Genomic DNA, 25,986 nt, shown 5'->3' on the forward strand with positions numbered 1-25,986 from the left:
CCATGACTAATGCCTATAGAACCTTTTATAATGTTATGGAATGACTAGGATTTGACGTGATTGGGGTCAAATTATCCTTACTTAATGTAAAATAACCATTTTATCATTGGGTGTTCACGGGTCGGGTCGGGACCTGTTAGCGATTTGGACTACCGGGTTTATGTTGTTACAGATTTGGTATCAGAGTCAAGGTTCAAAAACCTTTCGGACGACGGGTAGTGGCTTACCTAGACGGGGTGAGAGGTTGACTTGCATTGACTATGTGTTATGTGCTTATGTATTTACGGTTTTAAAAGGTATGCTTACTTGCTAAGTGTTCACATGCTTACGTGTTTAATTGCTAAAATGTGTGTTACATACATAAATGGCTATGTCAATGAAATGTGTAAATGATTGAAAGCATGTTAATTGTGATGAGATGACAAGTGTAAGGTGCATGGTATAATGGCAAGTTGTAGGCACGGTTTGTGCAATCATGTGTTAAATAGTAAAGTGAATGGTAGTTGTACATGGTAATGTGACGGGTAGTCGAGCACAAGTTATGCAAGCGTGTGTTTTATGAAAGGATGATGATGAACGGGATGTTTAATTTTACATAATGAATTACTAGGCATGTATTTTAGTTGATATGATAGGACATGACTATGTCAAGGTATAGGTCCTGGTTATTATATATATATATATATATATATGTATGTATAAGAGTATGCGGACGAGCATGTGAAGGTTACTAGTACAGTACAGTATTTGTGGCGACATAGATGACTGTGAGGGTTATGACCTAAGTAGGCGGGGAGCTCGGTTGCTCTAGGGTTGTTGAGTGCTAGTTCTTATTGAATGAATGGCATGGATTTCTAGCTCGTGGATTGAGCTATGCGGTGCGGGGATTGTTTCAGTTTTCCCATTGTTTTCATAGTATGGTGCTCGGGGCACAACCTTAGAATGATAGCATATGGCATAGTGTGGTGTCCAGGGTGAGGTGTATAAGAATCATATATTAGTGTATGGGTTCTTGTGACCGTGGAGGTCAGGCGTACGATGTGAGGTTTTTGTGAGATATATATATATATATATATATATATATATATATATATATATGACCTTAAGAGGTTTGTTTGTAACTTAGGTCACGATTTGGGTGTGACGGTTCTCTTCGCACCAGCTTGTGGTAGGTATAATAGAGATTGGTAGAATTACGAGTGTGGTTTATGGATTGTGGACGTCGGTTTTGGGTACTTTGGTACAGTTTGGTGAGATGTGTTAGCTATGGGTGTTAAGTATAGATTGACGAAAGCGTTGGGTGGAGTCATGTCGGTATTGGGTGACCAATTGATGGATGTGATTCATTTCGTAGTCGTGTAAAAGGAGGTTTTAGATATTAGTTAATTGAGATGTGATTTTTATTTTGGGAGACCTACGGAGGTACGTAATGGGTGTTTCGACTCTTGGTGAGTTGATTCAGTGGCTCGGTTGTCGAGTGAGTCTCAAGATAAGGGATGGTGGTTAATTTTAGCTGGATGGTGTAGGATTGCACGATAAGGTAGATAGTGTATGGTTGTTGAAGCATTCGGTTGTTTGCGGATGAGGTAGTGGATGACGAGTACTAATTTTGCAATATAATTCGTCTTCTCTAAGCATAGATTATGAAAACATTCATTCACAAAACGGTTTATGCACCATTGCATGATCTTTATTCTTATTGTCCGAGAAACCCTTAGACGCCAATCTCACACAATAAGAATAGATTGAATATAGTTTTAGAATAATTAAATCTAAGATAATCAAAAACCAATTTATTTGATTAAAATCCCAATTGCATAGAAGATCTAAGTTAATTGCTCAAAATCATGCAATCAATTATACATTAACAATTAAAATCCCAAAGTATAGAACAATCAAACCATGTAATCAGATTCGGGTTACATCAATGCCCTATGAGAGGATTTAGCTACTCATGACGATGGAATATATCATTTGTGTTATTGTAGACTTCATCATCATGGATTGCACTTCTCTTCTAAAGATCTTCACTTTCAATACTTTAGAGAAAAACTTCAAAAACCCTAAAAGCCGCCAATTGTTTGTAAGAGATAAGAAGAAGGTTTTTTGTGGCCTTGTGCATTCTTTTATAGAAGTAACTGACTTCTATCAATGATTGGATGGGTTTTAGGTCTTCTAGGGTCATCTGGGCTCGTCTGGGATTTAATAAGACTTAATGAGAACTCGAACTATGGTGGTTTATCAAGTTTTAAATTAATTACTATTTTAATTTAGAAGGAAGTTTTGTTTGTTGTGTGTTGTGATTCAATAACATGAACAAAAATTAAACTAAGTAAAAGGATTGAGATCAGAGAGAGAAGATCCTAGGGATTGACTTCACCACGACCCTCATACTATGGTCAATTATCCAACCTTGGGAATTCAATATTATATATAACTCGGAATTAAACTCAATAACATTTGTTTAATTCAATTTAAAGAAAGATGAATCATGAGTTTCAGCTAATAATAACCTATCTTCGGTTGGTACGAATTATCTACCTATCTATTTCTAACTAATTTTGTAGTATAATTCATCTTTCCTAAGCATAGATTATGAAAACATTCATTCACAAAAACTATTTATACACTATTACATGATCTCTATTCTTATTATCCAAGAAGTCTTTAGCCTCCAATCTCACACAATAAAAATATGTTGAATATGGTTATAGAAGAATTAAATCTAAGACAAGGTATCAATTTATCAAAAACTAATTTATTTGATTAAAATCTCAATTGCTTAGAAGATCTAAGTCAATTGCTTAAAATCATGCAATCAATTATACATTAACAATTAAAATCCCAAAGTATAAAACAATCAAATCATAATAATCAGATTCAGGTTACATTAATGCCTTAAGAGAGGATTTAGCTATTCATAACGATGGAAGATATCATCTGTGTTGATTAAAACCATAATAAAAATATGTTGAATATGATTTTAGAAGAATTAAATCTAAGACAAGGTATCAATTTATCAAAAACTAATTTATTTGATTAAAATCCCAATTGCTTATAAGATCTAAGTCAATTGCTTAAAATCATGCAATCAATTATACATTAACAATTAAAATCCCAAAGTATAGAACAATCAAACCATAATAATTAGATTTAGGTTACATTAATGCCCTAAAAGAGGATTTAGCTACTCAAAACGATGGAAGATATCTCTGTGTTGTTGTAGACTTCATCATTATGGACTGCACTTCTCTTCTGAGAATCTTCACCTTCAATGTTTCAGAGAAAAACTTCAGAAACCATAAAAGCCGCCAATTATTTGTAAGAGAGAAGAAGAAGGTTTTCTGTGGCCTTGTGCATCCTTTTATAGAAGTAACCGACTTTTATCAATGATTGAATGTGCTTTAGGTCTTCTGGGGTCATTTAGGCCCGTTTGAGACTTAATAGGACTTAATTAGAATTAATCCCACAATTAAAAATTCTAATTGAAGGGAAAAGGCTCGAGCAAAGAATCTTCTGCTCGAGCTTTTTGGCTGCTGCTCGAGCTTTTTAGGCAAGACTTGAGCAGGAATTCTATATTTAGCCAAATTTCTTCACTTTATTTCCGAAACGTCTTTTTCATCAACACTTAGAATATTTTTGGACTTTTTTTCAGGGTGCTCGATCACCTTGGCTGGAGTGCTCGAGAAAAGAAGCTTCTGTTCAAGCTTTTTGGATAGTGCTCGAGCTTTTTGCATTCTGCTCGAGCTCTGGCAACTGGAATTTCCGAAGCGTCTTTTCATCTTCCCAAGGGAGTTTAAGCTTGAGCCTTTTGGAAAAGGCTCGAGCAAAGAATTCTCCGCTCGAGCTTTTATGCCTTAGTTGTTTTTCTTGCTTCATTCCACTTTGTGCTCTAGTTAGGAAACTTGTGCTCGAACTTTTGCACTTGAATTTCTCCAGAATCACCTTTTAGACTCCAAGCTTGCTTTAGATGGTTTTGGACAACTCTGTAAGCCTCGGTAACAGTCTTTAAGTCTCCAAAATCACGATTTTATCATTTTCTTTGGGAAAGTACCTACAAAAGCAAATAAACTAAAATCAATCTAAAACTGAATAAAAGTATCACTTAGGATCGTAACATACGCACGTTTATGGGCTTGAATATGCAATATTCAGCATTCATCACACCCCTAAACTTACATATTTTTAGTCCCTTAGCAATATAGAATCTAAAAAGTCATTTTCGTGGGAATCACGGTTGCATTTAGCCTATGCAACAAGCCTTTAAACTCCAAGGTTACCCTAGCGAACGAGTTATAATCTCGTGAGGGCTTTCAGTGATGATACCCACAAACATCTCAAAATTTGTGCCTTAATGCACAATATGCTCATTTAAACATGTTCCGCATATCACAATATCCCAACAATACATAACACGCAAATACAACAAGTATAGAGAACTATATTATTCAGGAAAAATTTCGAACCTCCAACATCAAATCAACAATTAATCATGGTTCCCACATGTCAGTCTAATCACATATCAAATAATCCCGATCCCCAAAATCCTTTTTAAAAGTGAACCTACAGTTTTAAACATATGGCTTACCATCCATACTCATATCTGTTCCGTGATATCCCTCAATTCACAAGCAAACCTTTCAAATCTCGATCCCCAAGGTATATTTTCTAATTTTCACAAATATGCATTTGTTTCATTCATCATTCATTTTTTCATTTTTTTTTTCAAACAGGGTAATGTGCAATCCTTGGGTTTCTTAAGATCTCTAGATCACTTGAATAACGAGATTTTAGCCTACGACTCCCAAACTAGATGGTTTTAGGGCATTAGGTGTCAAAACACCCATAAAGACTTAATTACTCAAGCAACCTAGGCTACAAACCCAACTGACCCTTCAACTTATTTTCTTGTCTTTTTCACTTTTCTGCGTGAATCCTCAATACTTAATGAGGCAAGAGTCCCAGTTACTCAGTGAAAAAGCTCTTTTTTATTTAATTACATACATACCATATTTTATACATTGGTTCTCAAAATTATCAAATTCACCTACTTATCTCAGTTTAACACAAAACAAAACAAAATATCAAGTTTATACTCCACAGAATGCATGCAAGTGTGAACATGTACAAAGTGAAATATTCTAGGAATCAAAATCATCAGACTACAACCATGCTGACAAAGTGGACCACATGTTACCAACTAATATAAAAAAATTTCAAAAACCCTTAATTAACATGAATTTGGCATACAAGCCATTTTTAATCCATTTTAGTCTGTATATGAACATCATAACACAAAAACAGGTCCAAACTTATGCTTAGTAGTTAATATTCATCTTGTTGTGCACTACACAATAACAACAAATTTTAAAAGGCACTACCTTACCCCCAACTTATTATGCATATTGTACTAAATGTGAGAAAACAAAGCTGAAGTCACAAAGATATTACCAAGATCGAGTAGAACCAGCAAAGATAAGTAAATGTAGCTCAGAGGGGCAAAACAAGAAATTCACCCCCAAACTTGGTCCACAGGCCCTGGCAAAATAATTAAACTACACAGCACATATCAGAGTATCAAGTATCAAGTATATGGAGTAAAACAAATATATATCATCATGCACAAGTAAACATAACATCCATAATGTAACAAGGACAAAATAGGCAAAACAAGCATGTATGTAGTTGGGACCATCCTCATAGTTCATCCCCTCTGAATTGTTGATGATGACCTTGGGAATGAAGAGAAGGTTGGGTACAAGAGGGATTCCTATGAATTGATCACCATCCCATGGTCCACTTTGGAACTTCTTTGTAGAGCCCTCACGGATGACTAATTGTGGAACCCCATGAGGATCGATGCCATAAGAAAGTTCTCCAGGAGCAGGGTCATCTGCACACTCTTCCGGGATGTCAAAAACTGGTCCAAACCATTTCCCGACTCCCATCCTATCTTCATTTCTGCTAGCAGGGTATCAGAAGGATGGTCAAAGCTTTGCCAAATATAACCATCTCTGCTTTCATGATGTCTCAAAACAAGATTTCCAGAATCTAAGAGCTGTGCAACCGTAGTTGAATTTGATGATGAATCCTCAAGAATATTAGTAGACCAAACAACTCTTTCTGTCTGGTCTTGAAGAATCAGATTTCCATCATCGCCAATCTTTAGAATTCCCGATGAATCATTAAGCTGGTTATCGCAGTTTGCAACCCAGACTACAGTTTGAGTTGGGATGCTGTCATACCATATTCCCAAGAATCGGTTACTGGAATTGGTTGGACTGAAGAAACCAAGACGGAACTTCCGGGAGATACTAAGGTCATGTTTTCATTGATTGACTGGTATTGTCTTAGCTGATCATCTGCTACAGAGATATCTGTAACGTAGAAAAACGTGAAAGTAAAAATGTAACATAATATAGCAAAGAAAACGGTGCCCCTTGACACGAACAGTTGTGATGATGATGTCACTGTGAACTTAAAAAACTAACATTGCATGAATAAATTATAAACAAGAATTGCACTGCAACCAGTGGGCAGTTTGGAATTTATTTCTGAATAAAATTCTAAAGTAGTTCGTTGCAAAGTTGTGTCTATCTAAATTATAAAAGTGGTGCTTAATAAAATCGTAGAATTTGAATGGGATATAAATGAATCCACGTTAAAATATGAAAGAGCAATTTCCAAATATCTTGACCAAGATAAGTGGTTGCTGGTCCACCCACTTGTCATGGCCTTTGTTTCAAACGCTGCCAATATTGACTACTTGATCTTGCATGCAAAAGCCCAAATTGAAGACCACGTTCGATACAATAATGTGCGTGTATATTTGTAGCGCGAACAAAACGAGTGAGCGGAGGCGAGAGCAAGTTAGGTTTTTTTTATTTTTTTTTATTTTTCAGACACTTAATTTTATAGTTTTTAGCCAAAAAAAAAAAAAATCTTTCAAAAAAATTAAACAATCAAATTTTTTGTACAATTTTTTGATTTGCAGTAATTTTTTGTGAGTAACAAACTAAGGACTCAGATAATAAAAAATGATGACAAAAGTAAGAGTGATAATAATCAACACAGTCAAGACACTTCAAACCGAGTGAGAACTTTCTAAAAATGAGATCCCACTGTACCACATATAACATGAAAATTTTACATGTGCACTTAGATAGAAACTTTATAACTAACTGATTTTGTAGGGGTGCAAATTGCACGGATTAATCCAGTCCAATTCAAATTCAGCCCAAAAGTTTTGAATTTTGAATTTTTAAATTCTCAAATCGGGCTCAAATTGGATTGGATTTTGGAGAACCCAGACATGTTTAGGTCGGGTTCGGACTCAACCCGAAATTGAAAAAAAAAAAAAAAAAAAAAAAAATTAAGAAAAAAAAAAAATTCCCCCCTCTTCTTTCTTCTCTCTCTCTCTCTCTCTCCCCTTGCAACTCACTTCCAAAATAAGCCCTCTTCTACCGGTAATAGAAATTCTCATCAATCTGTAAGAAATTCTAGAACTTTTATAATTCAATTCTGTCTCACTCTTCTTTCTTCTTCTTTTGTCCATCTCCATCACCTCATTATTTGCATTCTACTTCCAACAATCACATTCTGACTTTATACGTCTTTTTACATTCCACCCAGATATTGGGCCTTTGACTACCAAAACCCAAACAACCCATTACAATTCTCATGAAATGGAACATAAACAAATGCTCATACTAGTCCTAGGAATAACCTCTGCATCAGTCATAACGATTCTGTGCTTCACGATCTGTACGTGCTTGTTGACGAAAAAGGTCCCTGAAAGATGAGTCCAGTGACATAGAAACTAGCCTAGAGACTTGATCAAGTTTCGTGGCGGCGAAACTCTCGGCATATATGACATGTTGGAAGCTCCTGGGGAAGTGATTGGGAAATGTCTCATTTTTTTTTTTTTTTATTTTATTTTATTTTATTTATTTATTTATTTTTTTTATGAGAAAGAAGAAAAGTCTATGAGATTGTAAATCAATTAATTGCACAAAATATTTTTATTAATTGCAGAATCAATTCTTTAGTACACTCAATTATTGGAATTAAATTGTGCAAAGTGTTGAAAAAAAGAAAGGAGTTAATTAAATTTAATGCTGTAAGATGTAATTAAGTAATTGTTCTTAAAAACATATTCTAATTCCATCAATATATTTGAAAAATGATAAAAGATCAAATTCATATTATTAGTCTATTACTCATTTAAAAACTTTGATTCCTGAAACTCGCTTGATTTGTTCAAAATATTGATGTTTAAAAAATAAAATTTTCTTAAAAATTTTGATATTTATAAACATGGAAAATAAAAATGTAATTTGCATATTTAGAAATATATATATATATATATATATAAATTGACTTGTAAAATCCATCTGACCGGTCCAAAATATTCAGACTGACTTATGTCGATAACTCATTTTGGGTAGAATTCAGGTTGGCCCAAGCCCAACTCGCAACCCTAATTTCAAGTACGTAATATACATTTTATATCTTATTAATTTGCCAAAGAATTAACTAATTATAAAGTTGTACTATGATCTCAAATTGAATAATTATTCTCTTCTTGTTCTAGCAAATAAAAAGTCTTGAGTTCAAAATTCTATAGGATTGTGAGCATGTTTTTTACTTTAAAAAAATTAAATAAATAATTAATCACTTCTAGCAGATGAAATGATTTCTTCTTGTATGATTTATTATTTATTTATTATTATTATTATTTTTTTTTCTTTCAAATGATAACAATTTAAAGTTGGAAGAAGGAAGCTAATATTTGTTTGCCTATATAATATTTGTTTGTAAACATACAAATAAAAAATTCATTTAATTAGAAAAATTATTTATTTATTTAATTTTATTAGCGCCTATATTAATTAACTGAAATAAGCATTTTTTAATAATTAAGTCAATAGAACTAATCCAAACAGATGAATTCACCATCCAGGAGCATGCTCCTTGTTAGGTTTATAATTATTTCCGATTTTATAATATGTGCTAATGATTTATGACATTATACTACATTAAACTCCTCTTTTTTTTTTTGGGACAATTCGATTATTTCAATTATTATAAGATGATTTTGTCGAAACTTCTTTAGGTGAGGATTTTTTTCGTGTTAGATTTAGAGTTAACATGAATGAAAAAAAAAAAAAAAAAAATTCTTATTGGCCTATAATTATAGTATTAGATACTACGTGTACAAATTGATTTAATTAGATTAAATTACGAAAAAGTTTATTATTTAACTAAAAAAGAGACGGCGTCGTTTCCCGAAGTTATCTGTGTGTTTCTCACACAAGCACACACTCTCTCTAACAAAGAACTAATCACCTTTCACTCCGTAATGTCACCGGCGAAACCCTAACCCTAAAAGTCGGCTTCGCCAGCTTACGCGTGTTCTTAGACGGTGGCTATTCGACTTCGTAATTTGGGGATTTTTTTGAAGCAATTTCAAGCACAACCAACTTCCATCGAGTGACCTGAGTCTTCTTCATTACTAGGTCGGTATCCAGAATTTTCCTTAAGTTTGGAATTTCTGCTTAAATATGTCTTAGTTTGTTTAATTAATGGTTGGATTGAATTGTATGTGCGCTAAATTGAACGATAAATAATACATATATATTTTTGATTGATTCTGTTTTTTTCCTTTTCCTTTTGTGTCTTGTTTGAGTGATTATATGCGATTATCCATTGATTATATGCTTCTTATTGATTATATAATTGTTGTACTCAAAATTGTAGGAAGTCGCAGTGATTTTATGATTATCCATTGACTATTGTGTATGTAAATAGGTTACATTTGGATAAACACATTTATGTTGAACCAATAGCAATCTTCTTTAGCACTCTAGGTCATTCTAACTCTCACTCCCCTGATAACTTGGCTGTTCAACTCGCCAAAGATTGGAATGATTAAACACTTTTGGGTGGACCTCGACTCTGCCATGACCACATTCAAACATTCCGGCATTTGAACCGTGAACTCGTCAACATTTCACTTTAGAAGGTGAAAGAATACCACTAAGTTCGAACCTTTTCTTATTCCAATTCTCTGTTGTGTCATAAGAAGCTCACGGATGAAAGAGGCTGCAAAAATATTCCAAAAATAAATAACCTACTGACCTACTGAGCCTACCATCGTATCACACTAAATTATATTTATATGTGAGCCTACTTAACTACCATATCATACTTAAAGACAAACATAAGCGTTTAGAAAAAAAGTGGTGTAAGGAATAATTTGTATTCACTTTTTATGCCTCCTAATAAACACACGGGTCGTTATATAAGTTACTTCTACCGACCCTCTACTATAGAAATGGTCATCTTATTTATCGTACAAGTTCTTTCCTTTACCTGAGACTCTGTCTCACAAGGGCTTCTATACGAGTAGAAACCAGGTTGCTTAGGCTGGGGCAACATTGTGCCCTCACTATCAAACATTGAGACCACAAGGGACATCATTGGTCTGTCTTCGGGGCGTTGCTGCACACACAAGAGGCCGATCTGTATGCATCTTAGTATTTCACATATTGGAAATGAATCCTCCATTTGTGGATCTATTAGCTCAGTGGCCCTCCCTTCAATAAGTAATTTCCATGACTGACAAAGCATATATCGTGAAATAATTAACCTTACAGAATAACTGCAAAGAGGAAGAAAACCAATTTTAACAATGAACTTACATGTCCAAGAAGGTTGTGGTCATGGTCTGAATGATGGAACTGTCTGTTCCTTTTTCCACTCACTATTTCCAAAACTAGCACTCCAAAACTAAAGACATCTGATTTCATGGAAATGAGGCCATCGATGACATATTCCGGAGACATGTAACCACTGTGCCATTGTAAGAAAAGTAAAGAAATTAATCAACGAAAGTTATCTTATATGCATGTACCTTAAAAAATATTTGGGCACTTACTAAGTTCCAACCACCCTTCTAGTTTTGTCTAGTAATTGGTCTCCTGCAAAAGCTCTAGCAATGCCAAAATCTGAGATTTTAGGATTCATATCATTGTCTAGTAGCACATTACTGGCTTTAAGATCCCTGTGAATAATCCTCAATCTTGAATCCCGATGAAGATAAAGAAGCCCTCGAGCAATCCCCACAATAATATTAAAGCGCCTCTTCCATGAAAGAGATTTACTTGCACCATTTGGGCCACCTTCAAATAATATTAATAAGAAGGGAAGTGTTTGTAACAAAGAAAACAACTTTATTTTGATACTCATATTTGTCAAAATAATTTTATAATAATGCCTAAAAAAGATTCAATTTAAGCAAGGTTGAGAGCCAAACCAAAAATAAAGGAGTTCAAGCTTCCGTTGGGCATATACTCATATATTAATATTCTCTCTTCTCCTTGAATGCAGCATCCCAAAAGCCTCACAAGATTTCGATGTTGTAGTTTTGCAATTAATATAACCTCATTTTTAAATTCTTGGAGTCCTTGTTTTGAATTCTCTGAAAGCCTCTTGACTGCTATCTCTTGTCCAGTTGCTAGCTTACCCTGTAAAATTTAAAGTTAACACAATTTTTAGGCTATCATGCCAAATATTGCAGTTTTGCTTCATACATGAGCGAACACACTCACAAACACACAAGAACTCTCTCCTCTCTGTATATAAACACACACACACACACACATACACACCATATGTTAATCATAATTACATACTTCAAGTGAGATTACCTTATATACGGGTCCAAAGCCACCCTCTCCAATCTTATTTGAATCAGAAAAATTGTTGGTTGCTTCCGCAATGGTGATCACATTGAAAATTGGTAATTCCATGTTTTCTTCATCTCTAGCCTGAAAGTCTGATAGCATGTGTTAATCACAACAGGTTCAGGAATAGATAACTGATATTATTTTGGATCATAAGAACATTCCCAAACTTAAAAACTGGACCTTTTGGCCAGTTTGGTGAAGTTTTTATCTGAAGAATATGGTCAATACATTTTTAATCCCTTACATAAAGAAGTACTCTGCTGTAGTCCATACTATTATAATCTGAATGTATTGGTCTTAGGAGGTTTTCATAAAACGCCTTCTCATTTTTCTGCTCTTCTACAAAAAAAAAAAAAAAGCAATTCAGAACTTGGTTTTGAGATTTTTCTATCGAAGCAAGAATTAGTCAACGAATGGACAAACTGTAAACTGTAAATACGCTGCAACTTGCTGGCAGCTTGGAGTTTATTTTTTGAATAAAATTTTGAAGTACTTCGACAAAAAAATTCCCTCTATTAGATAATAAAAATTTGTAAAATTCAAAATTGTAAAGAAGTCAATAATCATGGAGACAACGTTCAGGGACTTGACACATTAGGTCTTATAACTTTTTCAAGTATTATTCAATTCATTAAAAGCTGGATTTTTGCAATAAAGGTCGTAAGTTTACCTTGTCTTTGTGCTTTCCTCTTCCATATTATGCAAGAAGCAACAAGAAGCATTACTATAGCTACTGATACGGCAATCATCACCAACTCTAGTGGCTTGATCTTCTTGGAATCTGATATCAATGCTATGAATTTAATTAGCAAAACAATCCAAGAGAGATTAACGGGTTAGTCAACTTGATTGTAGTGTAATCTTATATGAAAAAAATACGAGAAATATACCTAGCTCCGAAGCTGTGACCCGAATGTAAAGTTTTTGATTACCAAGCTCAATGATACGCTTGGTATCAATCAGGTCCCCATACCACAGGAAGCAACCATTTCCCCCTCCAGTAACTTGTGAATTAGCATAAGCTGTACAAGAACAATTCTTCAAGCACTCCATTTTACAATCCTCAAGGCTCATACTGGTGTTGATCCAAAACTGCAATAAATCGGGGATTTTTATACCCTTTATCTCTATAAATCCCTCTCCTTTGGAACAATTCAATGGGTGTTTCCTAACACACCCACCAGACCAAATCATCGTCTCCCAATCTTGTTCTACTCTGGGTACATATCCAGTCAAACAGCTGCAAATCCTAGTTTCACTGATTGTACAAATACTATTTGAACCACACTGGCCATAATCATCACATGGGTCACTAGGCACACCATGCATGACAATCCATTCAAGACTACTGTTGTTCCATACATAACGTGTGACTGTACCCGAAAAAGTTAAGACTAACATTGTAAGAGTAGATTCATTCTTGATATCATACTCATAATACATCTCCTCTGAATTTGTGATGAACTTGGGAAAGACGGGAAGGTCGGGTAGAAAAAGTTGTCCGCCGAATTGCTCACCATTCCAGAACCCACTTCGGAACTTCTTAATAGAGCCCTTCTGCATGACAAATTGTGGAAACCCACGAGAATCGATGCCGTAGGTAAGTTCTCCAGGAGCAGGGTCATCTGCACTCTTCCACGATGTCAAATACCGGTCCAAACCATTTTTCAAGTCCTTTCCTAGCTTCATTCGTGCTAGCAGGGTATCAGAAGGATGATCAAAGCTTTGCCAGATATAGCCATCTCTGCTTTCATGTCTCAAAACAAGATTTCCAGAGTCTAAGAGCTGTGCAACAGTAGTTGATTTTGATGATGAATCCTTGATATTAGTAGACCAGACAACTCTTTCTGTGTAGTCTTGAAGAATCAAATTTCCATCTTCGCCAATCTTCAGAATTCCTGATGAATCATTAAGCGGGGTATCACGGTTTGCAACCCAGACTATAGTTTGAGTTGGGATGCTTTCAAACCATATTCCCAAGTATTGGTTTCTGGAATTGTTGGGACTGAAGAAGCCAAGCCGGAACTTTTTTCCGGCAGATACTAAGGCCGTGGTTCCATTGATTGACTGGTATGGACTTAGCTGATCATCTGCTAGGGAGATATCTATAAGGTAGAAAAATATGAAAGCAAAAATGTTACAGATTATAGGAAAGAAAACGGTGCCCATTGACATGAACAGGGGTGATGAAATGCCCATTAGATCATCATTTCCAATGGAATTTAAAGACGTGGGACACTGCTCTGGTCAACAAAATCTATCTGCCAGCAGTACTTTTAGATATTTTCTTCAGATTTTTAAAATTTTTTTTCCGAGATAATTTTATTTTTTTTTTTTTTTTTTTGTTAACATAAGAATTAATATTTCTTTTGAAGTTATCTCATATATTCCAAAAAATAATAATAATAATAATAAAATTATTAAAAATTATAAAAGTTTGGGATTACACCTTTTTACCAAACATGAAAGACGGTGTTACAAAGATGTAAATCTAATTTTCTTAAGGGTTAAGTGCAAGAAACTCTCTCACTGTGTACAAAAGGTGCAATAAACTCCCTACTTCTTTTATTTTTTTATTTTTTTATTGCAAATTACCCCCTAATTAGCTATTTTGACCAATTTTTTATAAAAATTTCAAAATACCGTCCTAATCCTGTGAAAGGCATTGCCGGCAAAAACCATTTTCGGCCAAGTTATAATTTTTTTGTGTTTGCATCGCCGTTGTCGGCTATAACAGTTCCTTGCCCAACCCATGACGTGAATGTCAAAAACTAGTAAATTGAATAAAATATACATAAACAGTGAACTAAGTACACAAAAAAGCTAAATTATAAAAAGCATTTGTGAACCCAAATAAGCAGAAACTGAAAATGAAGGCCACTATCAAGAAATCAAGGGCAAACCCATGTCTGCAACAAAATCAAGAGGCAAAACAATGAATATGAATTGAAAATTGAGGAACACATAAAGGCTAAAGCGAAGGTGAGGAATGAACGACAATGCAAGGAAGAACTGCGAGCAACGACCGGCGACGAGCAAGAGTGGCCAACGAGCAACAACTGTTGACGGCCGGCAACTGTCTTGCAGTTCTGTAAATGGTTTTTTCTTTTCTTTTTTTACAGAGCTATCTTCGGCGACGAGGCGGTGGTTGCTTGAAGGTGAGGGATGAGGAAGGGGTGGCGGAGGAGGACGACGACGGTGGTGAATGGTGGTGCCGACGTTTGGTGGAAGAAAATGGCGACGGCGGTGGATGGTGGTGTCGACGTTTGGTGGAAGATAGTGGCACAAGTCTGTTGACAATGGAGCGGTGGGACGGAGTCTTTGGGATGAACGAAGCTTCCTTTAGGGTACACACTCGGACGCATAAATCTAGAGAGAGAAATGGAGTTTTATGGAATGGATTTCAAGTCTCAGTTTAATGAGTTCACATCCACAATCAATCTCACTGTTTTATCACCACTATTGCTATCATCCTCCATCACAAAAATCAGAAATGGGTTTTCAATTGAAACTCTTAACACACAAAAGAAACAAAATTTGGCCGGAAATGGTGTTGGCTGGTGATGACTTTCATAGGACTAGAGGGCATTTTGGAATTTTTATAAAAAATAAAAATTGGTCAAAATGGCTAATTAGGGGCTAATTTGCACCCAAAAAAATAGTAAGGGTTTTTTTGTAAAAAAAAAATTAGTAGGGAATTTTTTGCACCTTTTGTATATAATAAAGATATATATATATATATATATATTTTTGCAGTGAACCCTTCTCTTGATTCATACAATCATACATGCATCCATATAAATCTGATGTTGATTTTGTGTTTTTTTTTTTTAATGTCAAGGGGGGAACTCATATGCTGACTCGGTCTAATTTGTTTATTACCCTTTTTAAAATTTGTTGACTCCACAAAGCGGTCTAATTTGTTTATTGCCCTTTTTAAAATTTGTTGACTCCACAAAGCGGTCTAATTTGTTTATTGCCCTTTTTAAAATTTGTTGACTCCACAAAGCGATATAATTTGTTGATTGCCCTTTTTTTCAAATTTGCCAAAGAATATTTAATAGACCCAAACACTAATTCGTCCATAGGATATAATTATTGACGTGCAAGTAAAAAACAAAGTTGAATAAAACGACGCAACAATTTCTGCGTTACGTAGTGGCAATAGTTTCTAGACTATGTAACAATCAGTTGCTTAAAAACATAATAACCTATTCCACAATACACTATTATTTCAATAAAAAATGGCAAATACAATAACACGCAGCTTAGATGGCTACGTGGAATCATCTAGGGCTACCACATGTTTCCATCGTGAGGCAGAGGAAAAGGTTATGATATTATATTTCCAAAGTGAAAATAATATTTAACGGTTACGCAATACCCGTCAATAAAAACAGACCCATCTTTCCTTTCTTTGTCGGATATACCAAATAAAAACTCCTTGCCTCGTAATTAAAAAAACAAGAACAGTGAAAATACATGTGACTCAGTCAAAGAGATCTCTTTCAAATCACTTACTATCGAAATCGGAAGCATCAACATGTAGGTTTCACATCCAAGTGATTATATTAATGTGTTACAAGAGATTTGTTTCGTACCAAATTCAGAAAAGAGATTGATTAGGTATATATGAATTAGGTATATATGAATTAGCTGTTAGACCCATTTAATAGTTTAAATTTTTAGATAAATAAGTAAACGTGTACCCGTTGTATTTGATATTAAAGAAAAATACAGTCCTAGTTGTGGTGTCCCGCTAAGCATCCGGGTAGTAGAGGAAAAAATGTTACAAGGAGAAATTTGTTACACATCGGATTCAGATGAGAGAGTGATTTGAGTACATATTGGTTGGGTGTTAGTCCTACCTAATAACTTAAATTTTTGGATAAATGAACAAGCGCTCACTCCTTACACAAGGCCTTTAGCTAGTGTTCCTGAGAAATGACGTGGTCTGACCCATTCCTCGAAAGAAATTTTTGTGATTCCTATCTACTAAAATTTTTACTTCTGGTTCTAGCAAACAAATAATCATTGAGGTTGTGTTCGGTTACATGAAATTAGTAAAATTAAAAATAAAAAAAAAAAAAAAAAAAAAAAAAATTCAGTTCAATTTTCTGAGTTTTTTTTTTTTTTTTTTTTTTCATTTTTATCAATTTCAATTTCAAAACTTCAAATTTTCTTTCCTGACATACAAAGAGACCTGTCAAAAGTCAAATAATTAGTGAACTTTGCAGAGATATTTATATAATTAGTTTATTTTTCATCTATTTTTATATCCCAATACTAAATTAATATTCGCCGTCCAACCGGTTAAAGCTAGGAGGAATGGTCCAACTCCTTGAAGCTAGGAATAGTTACACAGTTTTGGGCCAAACTCGTTTATAACATGCCCTCATTGAAATCCTTCAGTCCATGGTATCCAAAATTGTTAATAACACAAACCAAGTTTGCCCCATGGCCATGGCAATTGTCAACTTGAACTCCTCGAATCTTTCTTGCGTTTAAAAGGTGGAGAGAGACTACTAAATGACTAACTATTTTTTATTTGAATACTAAGTCAACTCAGAATAATCCTTTTTTTCCCCTCCAACTTCATAAAAATCTCGCAGATGGAGGAGGCTGCAAGCACATTCCAAAAATAAACAGCTTACCCAAGCCAACCTTCATATCACACAAACATATTTACATTTGAACCTACCTAAATAATCTGTATCAATATATGATGTCACTTCTACCGACCATCTGCTATTGAAATGGTCATCGTATTTATTGTACAACTTTCCTCGAGCTGGGACTCTGTCTCGGAAGGGCTTATATCTGTGTAGAAACCAGGTTGTTTTGGCTGGGGCAACATTGTGCCCTCACTATCGAACATTGAGAGCACGGAGGACATCGTTGGCCTGTCTTCAGGGCGTCGCTGCACACACAAGAGGCCGACCTGTATGCATCTTAATACTTCTGACATTGGAAATGAATCCTCCATTTGTGGATCTATTAGCTCAAAGGCCTTCCCTTCAACGAATAATTTCCATGCCTGAAGCATCATATATCATGAAATAATTAACCTTATAGAACAACCGCAAAGGAGAAGAAAATCAATTTTAACAATGAACTTACATGTCCAACAAGGTTGTGATGATGGTCTGGATGATGGAACTGTCTGATCTTTTTGCCACTCACTATTTCCAAAACTAGCACCCCGAAACTAAAGACATCTAATTTCATGGAAAATAGGCCATTGATGACATATTCTGGAGACATGTAACCACTGTGCCATTGTAAGAAAAGTAAAGAAATTAATCAACAAAAATTATCTTATACGCGTGTACTTCAAAAAAATATATATTGGCACTTACTAAGTTCCAATCACCCTTCTAGTTTTTGCATGTAATTCATCTCCAGCAAAAGCTCTGGCAATGCCAAAATCTGATATTTTAGGATTCATATTATTATCTAGTAGCACATTGCTGGCTTTTAGATCTCTATGAATAATCCTCAATCTTGAATCTCGATGAAGATAAAGTAGCCCCCGAGCAATCCCCACAATAATTTCAAAGCGCCTCTTCCATTCAAGAAAATTACTTGCATAGTTTGATCCACCTTCAAATAATAATAATAATAAAAATGTGCTTGTAAACTAGAAAACAACTTTGTAAAACTCATCTTTGTTACTTTATTATTATTATTATTATTTTGCATTATTATGAAATTCAATATAAGAAAGGTTGAGAGAGAGCCAAACCAAAAATAAAGGAGTCCAAGCTTCCGTTGCGCATATACTCATAAATTAACATTCTCTCTTCTCCTTGAATGCAACATCCCAAAAGCCTTACAAGATTTCGATGTTGTAGCTTTGCAATCAATATAACCTCATTTTTAAATTCATGGAGTCCTTGTTTTGAATTCTCTGAAAGCCTCTTGACTGCAATCTCTTGTCCAGATGCTAGCTGACCCTGTAAAATTTAAAGTTAACACAAGACTTTTTCAGCTATCAAGCCAAATATTGGAGTTTTGCTTCATACATGAGGGAACACACGTACACAAGAAACTCTCTCTACACACACACACACCAAATGTTGATCATAAATAGATACTTCAACTGAGATTACCTTGTATAACACAGATACACAAGAACACTCTCTCTATATTTACACGCACACACACCATATGTTAATCATATTACATACTTCAACTGAGATTACCTTGTATACTGGTCCAAAGCCACCCTCTCCAATCTTATTTGAATCAGAAAAATTATTTGTTGCTTCTGCAACTGTAATCATATTGAAAATAGGTAATTCCATGTTTTCTTCACCTCTGGCTTGAGAGTCTGATGGCATTCCTGTTAATCACAACGGGTTCAAGAATATAGGATTAACATATTTTGGATCATAAGAACATTTCAGAACATAAAAACTGGACCTTTTGGCTAGTAGGGTTTAAGCTTTAATCTGAAGAATATGGTCAAATTAACTTCCACAAAAATTTTAAACTTCCAAACAAGAACATGGTCAATACAGTTTTAATCACTAACATAAAAGTACTCTGCTGCAGTCTATACATTTTTAATCTGAATGTTATGCTCCAGGAAGTTTGCATAATACGCATAATCATTTTTCTGCTCTTCTACAAAGTAAGCAATTCATAACTTGTCTTTTGAGACTTTTCAATTGAAGCAACCATTAGCCAGCAAAAGGAAAAATTATAAACAATAAAACACTGAAACTTGCTGGCAGCTTAGACTTTATTTTTGAATAAAATTCTAAAGTACTCTGTTGAAATATGTAAAAATATGTAAAATTCAATTGAAAAGAAGTCAATAGTTCGTTGAAACAACGTTTAGGGATTTGATGCAGATAGATCTTTGGGTGAATTTCATTGACACCCCCTCAGGTTTGGCCAAACATCACATTGAAACATCTTTCAAAAATTACTATCAGTCAAACTACAACAGTTTGTTCCATCTTTCACTTGCACCCCAATAGTTATCTGCACATGACGTCTGGGCTATGACACCATGTAAAATGACATATATACCCTTTATCTTTGTCAAAAGAACTCATTAACCCTAAAGAATTATATTAAAAGACAAAAATATCCCTAAATTTTTTTTATAAATTTACAATTATATATATATATGTGTGTGTACACATATATTTATATATATACATATGTATGTATATCTTTATTGCTTCTTATATATATGCATAAATATATCCCTCCCCTCACTTGCCACCACTAGTGCCGCTGGCGACCCAAAGACCCACATTAGCGATCCACCATCTAGCGCCAATTTACAACCACAGTTAACACCAACCCTGCCTTATATATATATGCTTCAAAGAGCCTATAACATTACTCAAATTGTGTGTTAACAAAGAATTTTTCTTCATCCTTCTCAATTGCTGCAAAGAGCTTGTGACGTCATTACAATCTGGATTGTTTAAATCTAGCAAAGAGAACTGTTGCACCCAAAAGTAATTTTCTTCATCTCTTTCGGATGAATGGCCACTACAGGTTTCAAAGAGAGCAGGTAGCATCAATCAAGCAAGTGTTTTTTTTTTTTTCATTATCTCAAAATCAACAAAGCACTTCGCGAGGTTAACGGACTCAAGCACATGAATAAAGCCAATTAAGGAATGAGCAGTTGACAGAGCAAATTTTGACTCACCCAATAGTTTTTATTTATTTATTTATTTAAATCAAACTGACCCAATAGTTTGATTATTGTCTTCTTTCTCTAAAATTGAAGAAACCAAGTTCCCAAATTAGAAATATTCTTGTTTTCAATACCCTAACCCTAATATAGCTTTTGCATCACCTCTGCAACCATACATATACATTTACATACACACACACACACACATATATATATATATTCATAGATACATATATGAACGAACACATGGACACGCATGTGATTTTTGTTCATTTTTTAAAGATGTTTGGAGTGGGATGCTTAGATTTTGGAATATAAATATCAATTTCTCCAGAATCAGTCCTGATTCATGCACTTCTAGATTACAACTAATTGGTCACACCAAGAATAATTAGGAGAATATATATATATAAGCATGTCAGGCTTTCAGGAAAGTACCTCTGGATTGGTCAAGGATCTATGCTTAAAATCCACTTTGGTTCCTCCAAATTTTCAAAAATAAAAAATACACAAAATTAAGAACAAAATATCAGTGAACGACTTAAGAATTTTGCAAGTCTTCAAATTGAAAGTTCCAAATATGAGAGAGAGAGAGAGAGAAGTGGGTATAGGTGAGAGTAACTAATGAGGGCAAAATTGACATTTTAGATTGTTGATATTTTAAAATAAAAAGTATTAAAAAATAGGGGTACAATAGTCTTTTCACACAATTTCAACGGTGTGAGTGACGGTAAAGTAAAATTGGACCTAAGTAATAGTAATTTTCAAAAGGTATTTCTATGTAATATTTGGCCAAACCTGATGGAGTGTTAGTAAAATTAATCCTAGATCTTTTAACATTTTCAAGTTTCATAAATTGATTTTTAATTAAACATAAGAAATATAAAATAAAAGACTGTCTATTTATGTAATATATATAGATATTTTTGTTAATGGAACGAGCAGATAGATCCTCCTTTAGGCTATGTTTGGTAGGGTGGGTTTGAAGGGGAAGGATAACTTTAGTTATGAGGGAAAAGGAAGGGAAGGGTAGGGAAGGATAATTTTAACCCCCTGTCGTGTTTGGTTGGTAATGAAGGAAAAGAAAGGAAAGGATAATAATTATGTTTGGGAAAAGAAAGGAAAGAGAAGTATTTTAGTAAATTTACTATTATACCCTTTTAATTTTTGAAAGAAAAATTTATAAATTTAAGTATGTAATATTTGCCAAAAAAAAAAAAAGAAAAAAGTGACAAACCCTATAACAAAACGTATGTAATATATATATAATATTTTTGGGGCAAATCATTTTAGCCTCCCTGCCTCCATCTCTATTCTCGTCCTAACTCTGAACTTGCCCTCTCTCTCTCTCTCTCTCTCTGTGCAACTGCAAATACAAGAATCAGAAGTTCAAAACCCATTTCTTTCAGTATATATATTTGTCTGCAAGAATCAAAACTACAAAACCCATATCGGCATCATTTCAGATTGTTCAAAAAATCAAAACCCAATTTCAGCCATATCAAAACCCAATTTCAGTTTCCATCGCCCTTCCAATTCGGGTTCGCCGTTCGCAAGCTTCAGCCGGCCCTCTTTCTCTCAACTCAAGCTTGCCTCCCTCTCTCTCTCTGCAACTGCTAACTTGTATGTATGGGTTTTGTGTGTAATCAAGGGCAAATTAGGCATAAGATCAACCCGCCCAGCCTCTCCTTCCCTTTTCTTCCGTTTCCGCCCATTTTTGGAAGGTTAACAAAGCCACTGTAGATGCCTTGTGTTAACCCTCCAAACCCTTCCCTCTCCTTCCCTTTCCTTCCACCAATTTTACCCAACCACAATTTTTTTATAACCCTCCATCACCTTCCCTTCCCTTTCCCTTCAAACCAACTCTACCAAACTGAACCTTAAAGCATATATTGTAGTTTCGATGCATTGAAACCCAAAATGGATTTCTTGGACAGATCTAGAAACATATGAAAAGAAAAAAAAATATATAAAATGTAATATAAATTGAACTTAAGTATTATTAAATTCATCAAAAGCTGGATTTTGCAATAAAGGTTAAAGATAGAACTTATACCTTGTTTTTGTACTTTCCTCTTCCATATTATGCAAGAAGCAACAATCAGCATTACTATAGCTACTGATACAACAATCATCACCAACACTAGTGGCTTGATCTTCTTAGAATTTGATTTCAACTCTAAAACCAATTCAATTAGAAAAACAATCCAAGAAAGATTCACGGGTTAGTCAACTTGATTTCAGTATAATCATCTTAAATGAAAAAACAAGAGAAATATACCTAGCTCTGAAGCTGTGACTCGAATGTAAAGTTTTTGATCGCCAAGTTCTATGAAACGTTTGATATCAATCAGGTCCCCATACCACAGCAAGCAACCACTTCCCCCTCCAGTAACTAGTGAGTTAGCATAAGCTGTACAAGAACAATTCTTCAAGCACTCCATTTCACAATCCTCAAGGCTCATGCTAGTGTTGAGCCAGAACTGCAATACTTCGGGCATTTTTACACCCTTTATCTCTATAAATCCTTCTCCTTTGGAACAATTCAATGGGTGTTTCCTAACACACCCACCAGACCAAATCAGCATCTCCCAATCTTGTTCTACTTTGGGTACATATCCAGTCAAACAGCTGCAAACCCTAGTATCAGTACTGATTGTGCAAATACTATTTGAACCACACTCGCCATAATTATCACATGGGTCGCTAGGCAAGGCATGCATGACAATCCATTCAAGGCCACCATTGTTCCATACAAAACGTTGGAGTGAACCCGAAAAAGTTAAGACTAACCTTGTAAGAGTAGATTCATTCTTGATATCATACGCATAATACATCTCCTCTGAATTGATGATGAACTTTGGGTTGATGGGAAGGTCAGGTAGAAAAAGTAATCCACTGAATTCCTCACCATTCCACAACCCGCTTCGGAACTTCTTGATAGGGCCCTTATGGATGACTAATTGTGGAAACCCACGGGAGTCAATGCCAAAAGAAAATTCTCCAGGAGCAGGGTCATCTGCACTCTTCCGCGAAGTCAAGTATCTGTCCAGACCATTTTTCGAATCGATGCCTAATTTCATACCTGCTAGCATGGTATCAGAAGGATGATCAAAGCTTTGCCAAATATAACCATCTCTGCTTCCGTGCCTCAGAACAAGATTTCCCGAGTCTAAGAGCTGTGCAACAGTAGTTGATTTTGATGATGAATTCTTGATATTAGTGGACCAGACAACCCTTTCTGCCTGGTCTTGAAGAATCAAATTTCCATCATCACCAATTCTCAGAATTCCTGATGAATCATTAAGTGGGTTATCTCGGTTTGCAACCCAGACTACAGTTTGAGTTGGGATGCCGTCATACCATATTCCTAAGTACTGGTTTCTGGAATTGGTGGGACTAAAGAAGCCAAGCCGAAACTTTTTTCCGGCGGATACTAAGGTCAGGTTTCCACTGACTGACTGGTATGGACTTAGCTGATCACTTGCTAGGGAGATGTCAGCAAGGTAGAAAAATACGAAAGCAAAAAAATAACAGAAAATAGCAAAGAAGTCGATGCCCATTGAGGCATTGACACGAACAGTTGCGAGTCTTGTGAGACTATACCCAAAATATCACCATTTCCTTGCTAATTTGAAGAGCACAAAGTTTTCTGAGATGGCGTATAAACAAAATCAATAGTCAATTCTAAGTCAATAATTCATACTATATATTCTATAATTGTCAAGTCAAAATGGAATAAACTATAATAGGGAGCTTAACGGAAGAAGAGTAAATTCAAACAATTTGGACAATACTTGCCTCCTGGGGCCTGCGCTAGTGGCAGTAGGAACTCTCTCCTGATAAGTGATGTGGCAAAGTTAAAATTTGACATCTGTACAAATTTGGTATAATAATAGTCTGCAAAATGCAAGCTCTTCTTCGTCGAATCCGCCGCCAGCGGAGGCAGCGTCTCCATAGGAGGTTAATTGGGGATTCTAGTAAAATTAGGGTTTGGTGGTCCATGGGAACAAAAGAAGTGAGAATGGTATAGACCCAATTGGGGAGGTAGGTGATGGAGACCATAATTGAGGGGTTGACGTACTGGTTTGGGCATTTGATGACCATGTCACGAGTGGGGTCGACCAGGACGAAGGATTGGTGGTGAGGGTAGGTGTAGCCGTGTGGGACTCCATCGCTTCTCCATCATATTCTTGGTGTAAAAATGGACACCTGGGACAGAAATAGTAATTAAGTACGTATATAAACAATTAAAAATGATCTCAAACGTTTTAAAAATAAAAAAATAAATAAAAAATAAAAAGATTAATTACACCCACACTACTCGTAGCCTCTTTTTCAACAATAACCCACGCTACTCTTAGCCTCTTTTTCAACGATAACATCCCTGTAATATTTTGTATTCAAATAAAGTCTTAAAATATGTGAAATATCTACTTGAATATTCGATTAAATTTTAATATAAAATATATAAAACATTAATGGACCAAAATGCCCTAAATGAGAAAATTCAATATTAATACTAGTTTTTACTTTTTATTTTTTTCTCACCTCTCCAGTCTTTCCCAAAAACGATCCAGATTCGTGTCTTCTTCCACGTCTTGCTACCACGGAAAAGCTCCAATGAATATTCTGAATACAAAGATCCGACAAAAGGCTCCGGCGACAACCAAATCGACACGACTGCGACAATGGTTGCTGGTGACAACAGTAAAGCACAACTCCGACGACGAAGTATTAGATTTCGGCGATGATGTAGCAGCGAAACACTCTGAGGACGACGACGACGGAAGACGACGGTTGATGAAGACGAAAGCTTGGAAAGATTCGGGTAACAATTATCGTAGATTTCGGCAAGATTGTTGGCGATGAATGTTGTTGCTTGGGTTCGAATCGTGCGGCTTTGGTTTGGGTTCGTGAATGGGTCTTGCGGCTTAGGCTTAGGTATGGTAAGAGTGGATTTGTTGGGTGCGAGACCAAACTCTCTGTTACCTTAAGCTTTTCCCTAACCCTTGGATCGTGAGAAATCCTCTGCAAATCTCATTGGTGACTCTTCTCTAACATATTTTGGGAAATGCCTAACAACAACAATGGAATCAGTTTAATTGGCGTGTGTAAACATTGTATTTGTTTTTCAAAAAATCAGTTTATTATTTTGATTTTTTTCTCAACTTTTGTTTCTGGGTTTTGCAATTACATTCTGGCTTGCTTCATTGTTTGAAGCTTGAGGTTTCATATAGTCAATATTGCATATATATGCACCCACACAGACATCCATATATATATATATATGGAAAGAGAGTCCTTGAAGAGAGACATTCCCATTTGATGCTCTTATATATTGAATCTCCAATGATGTTGAACCTGTATACACACGATATATATAATTACTTTGGGGTGATGGGTTGTGAATTTGAGAATACAGTGAGAGGGGGATTAAAATTAGTTAGAAGGGCATTTAAGTCATTTCATAATTCAAAGCTTGTTATTGACAAGTCAAAGGTATATAAGTCATTTCATCACGTGTAAGGAGTCTTTGTTAATTTTATTAAAATTGAGGATTGTCATTGTTCA

The 25,986-nt window shown here is 35.1% G+C and overlaps 2 protein-coding genes and 1 long non-coding RNA gene across 4 annotated transcripts; all 3 read right to left on the minus strand.

Annotated features, from left to right (window-relative positions):
- Window positions 1-3,015: 3,015 nt before the first annotated feature.
- Window positions 3,016-6,655, minus strand: LOC132307034 (uncharacterized). The gene is made up of 2 exons (XR_009482169.1): window positions 5,452-6,655; window positions 3,016-4,054 (listed from the first exon to the last, which is right to left on the minus strand). It is a non-coding gene; the product is annotated as an uncharacterized LOC132307034 (long non-coding RNA).
- Window positions 6,656-9,806: 3,151 nt separating this feature from the next.
- LOC132306988 (G-type lectin S-receptor-like serine/threonine-protein kinase SD1-1) lies at window positions 9,807-14,110 on the minus strand. Of its 2 annotated transcripts, XM_059804623.1 has the most exons (7): window positions 12,641-14,110; window positions 12,421-12,531; window positions 11,712-11,839; window positions 11,318-11,528; window positions 10,940-11,183; window positions 10,704-10,854; window positions 10,134-10,620 (listed from the first exon to the last, which is right to left on the minus strand). In XM_059804623.1, exons 1-7 carry the CDS (start codon window positions 13,947-13,949, stop codon window positions 10,315-10,317), a joined length of 2,460 nt encoding a protein of 819 aa, XP_059660606.1. In that variant the 5' UTR covers window positions 13,950-14,110; the 3' UTR covers window positions 10,134-10,314. The 2 variants fall into 2 exon arrangements, with proteins under 2 accessions (XP_059660614.1, XP_059660606.1); XM_059804631.1 differs by lacking the exons at window positions 12,421-12,531; window positions 12,641-14,110 and adding an exon at window positions 11,995-12,082 and having other exon boundaries at window positions 9,807-10,620.
- A 3,170-nt stretch (window positions 14,111-17,280) lies between these two features.
- Window positions 17,281-24,461, minus strand: LOC132307001 (G-type lectin S-receptor-like serine/threonine-protein kinase At4g27290). The gene is made up of 8 exons (XM_059804643.1): window positions 24,214-24,461; window positions 22,694-24,064; window positions 22,469-22,591; window positions 18,956-19,095; window positions 18,496-18,706; window positions 18,110-18,353; window positions 17,871-18,021; window positions 17,281-17,787 (listed from the first exon to the last, which is right to left on the minus strand). The coding sequence occupies exons 2-8, from the start codon at window positions 23,973-23,975 to the stop codon at window positions 17,485-17,487; spliced, it is 2,454 nt and encodes an 817-aa protein (XP_059660626.1). The 5' UTR covers window positions 23,976-24,064; window positions 24,214-24,461; the 3' UTR covers window positions 17,281-17,484.
- Window positions 24,462-25,986: the final 1,525 nt, after the last annotated feature.

The sequence above is a fragment of the Cornus florida genome, unplaced genomic scaffold (genome assembly GCF_030987335.1).
Source record: "Cornus florida cultivar Cherokee Brave unplaced genomic scaffold, ASM3098733v1 CherokeeBrave_3.0.0_Hap2_Chr01, whole genome shotgun sequence".
In the NCBI taxonomy this organism is placed as follows: Eukaryota; Viridiplantae; Streptophyta; class Magnoliopsida; order Cornales; family Cornaceae; genus Cornus; species Cornus florida.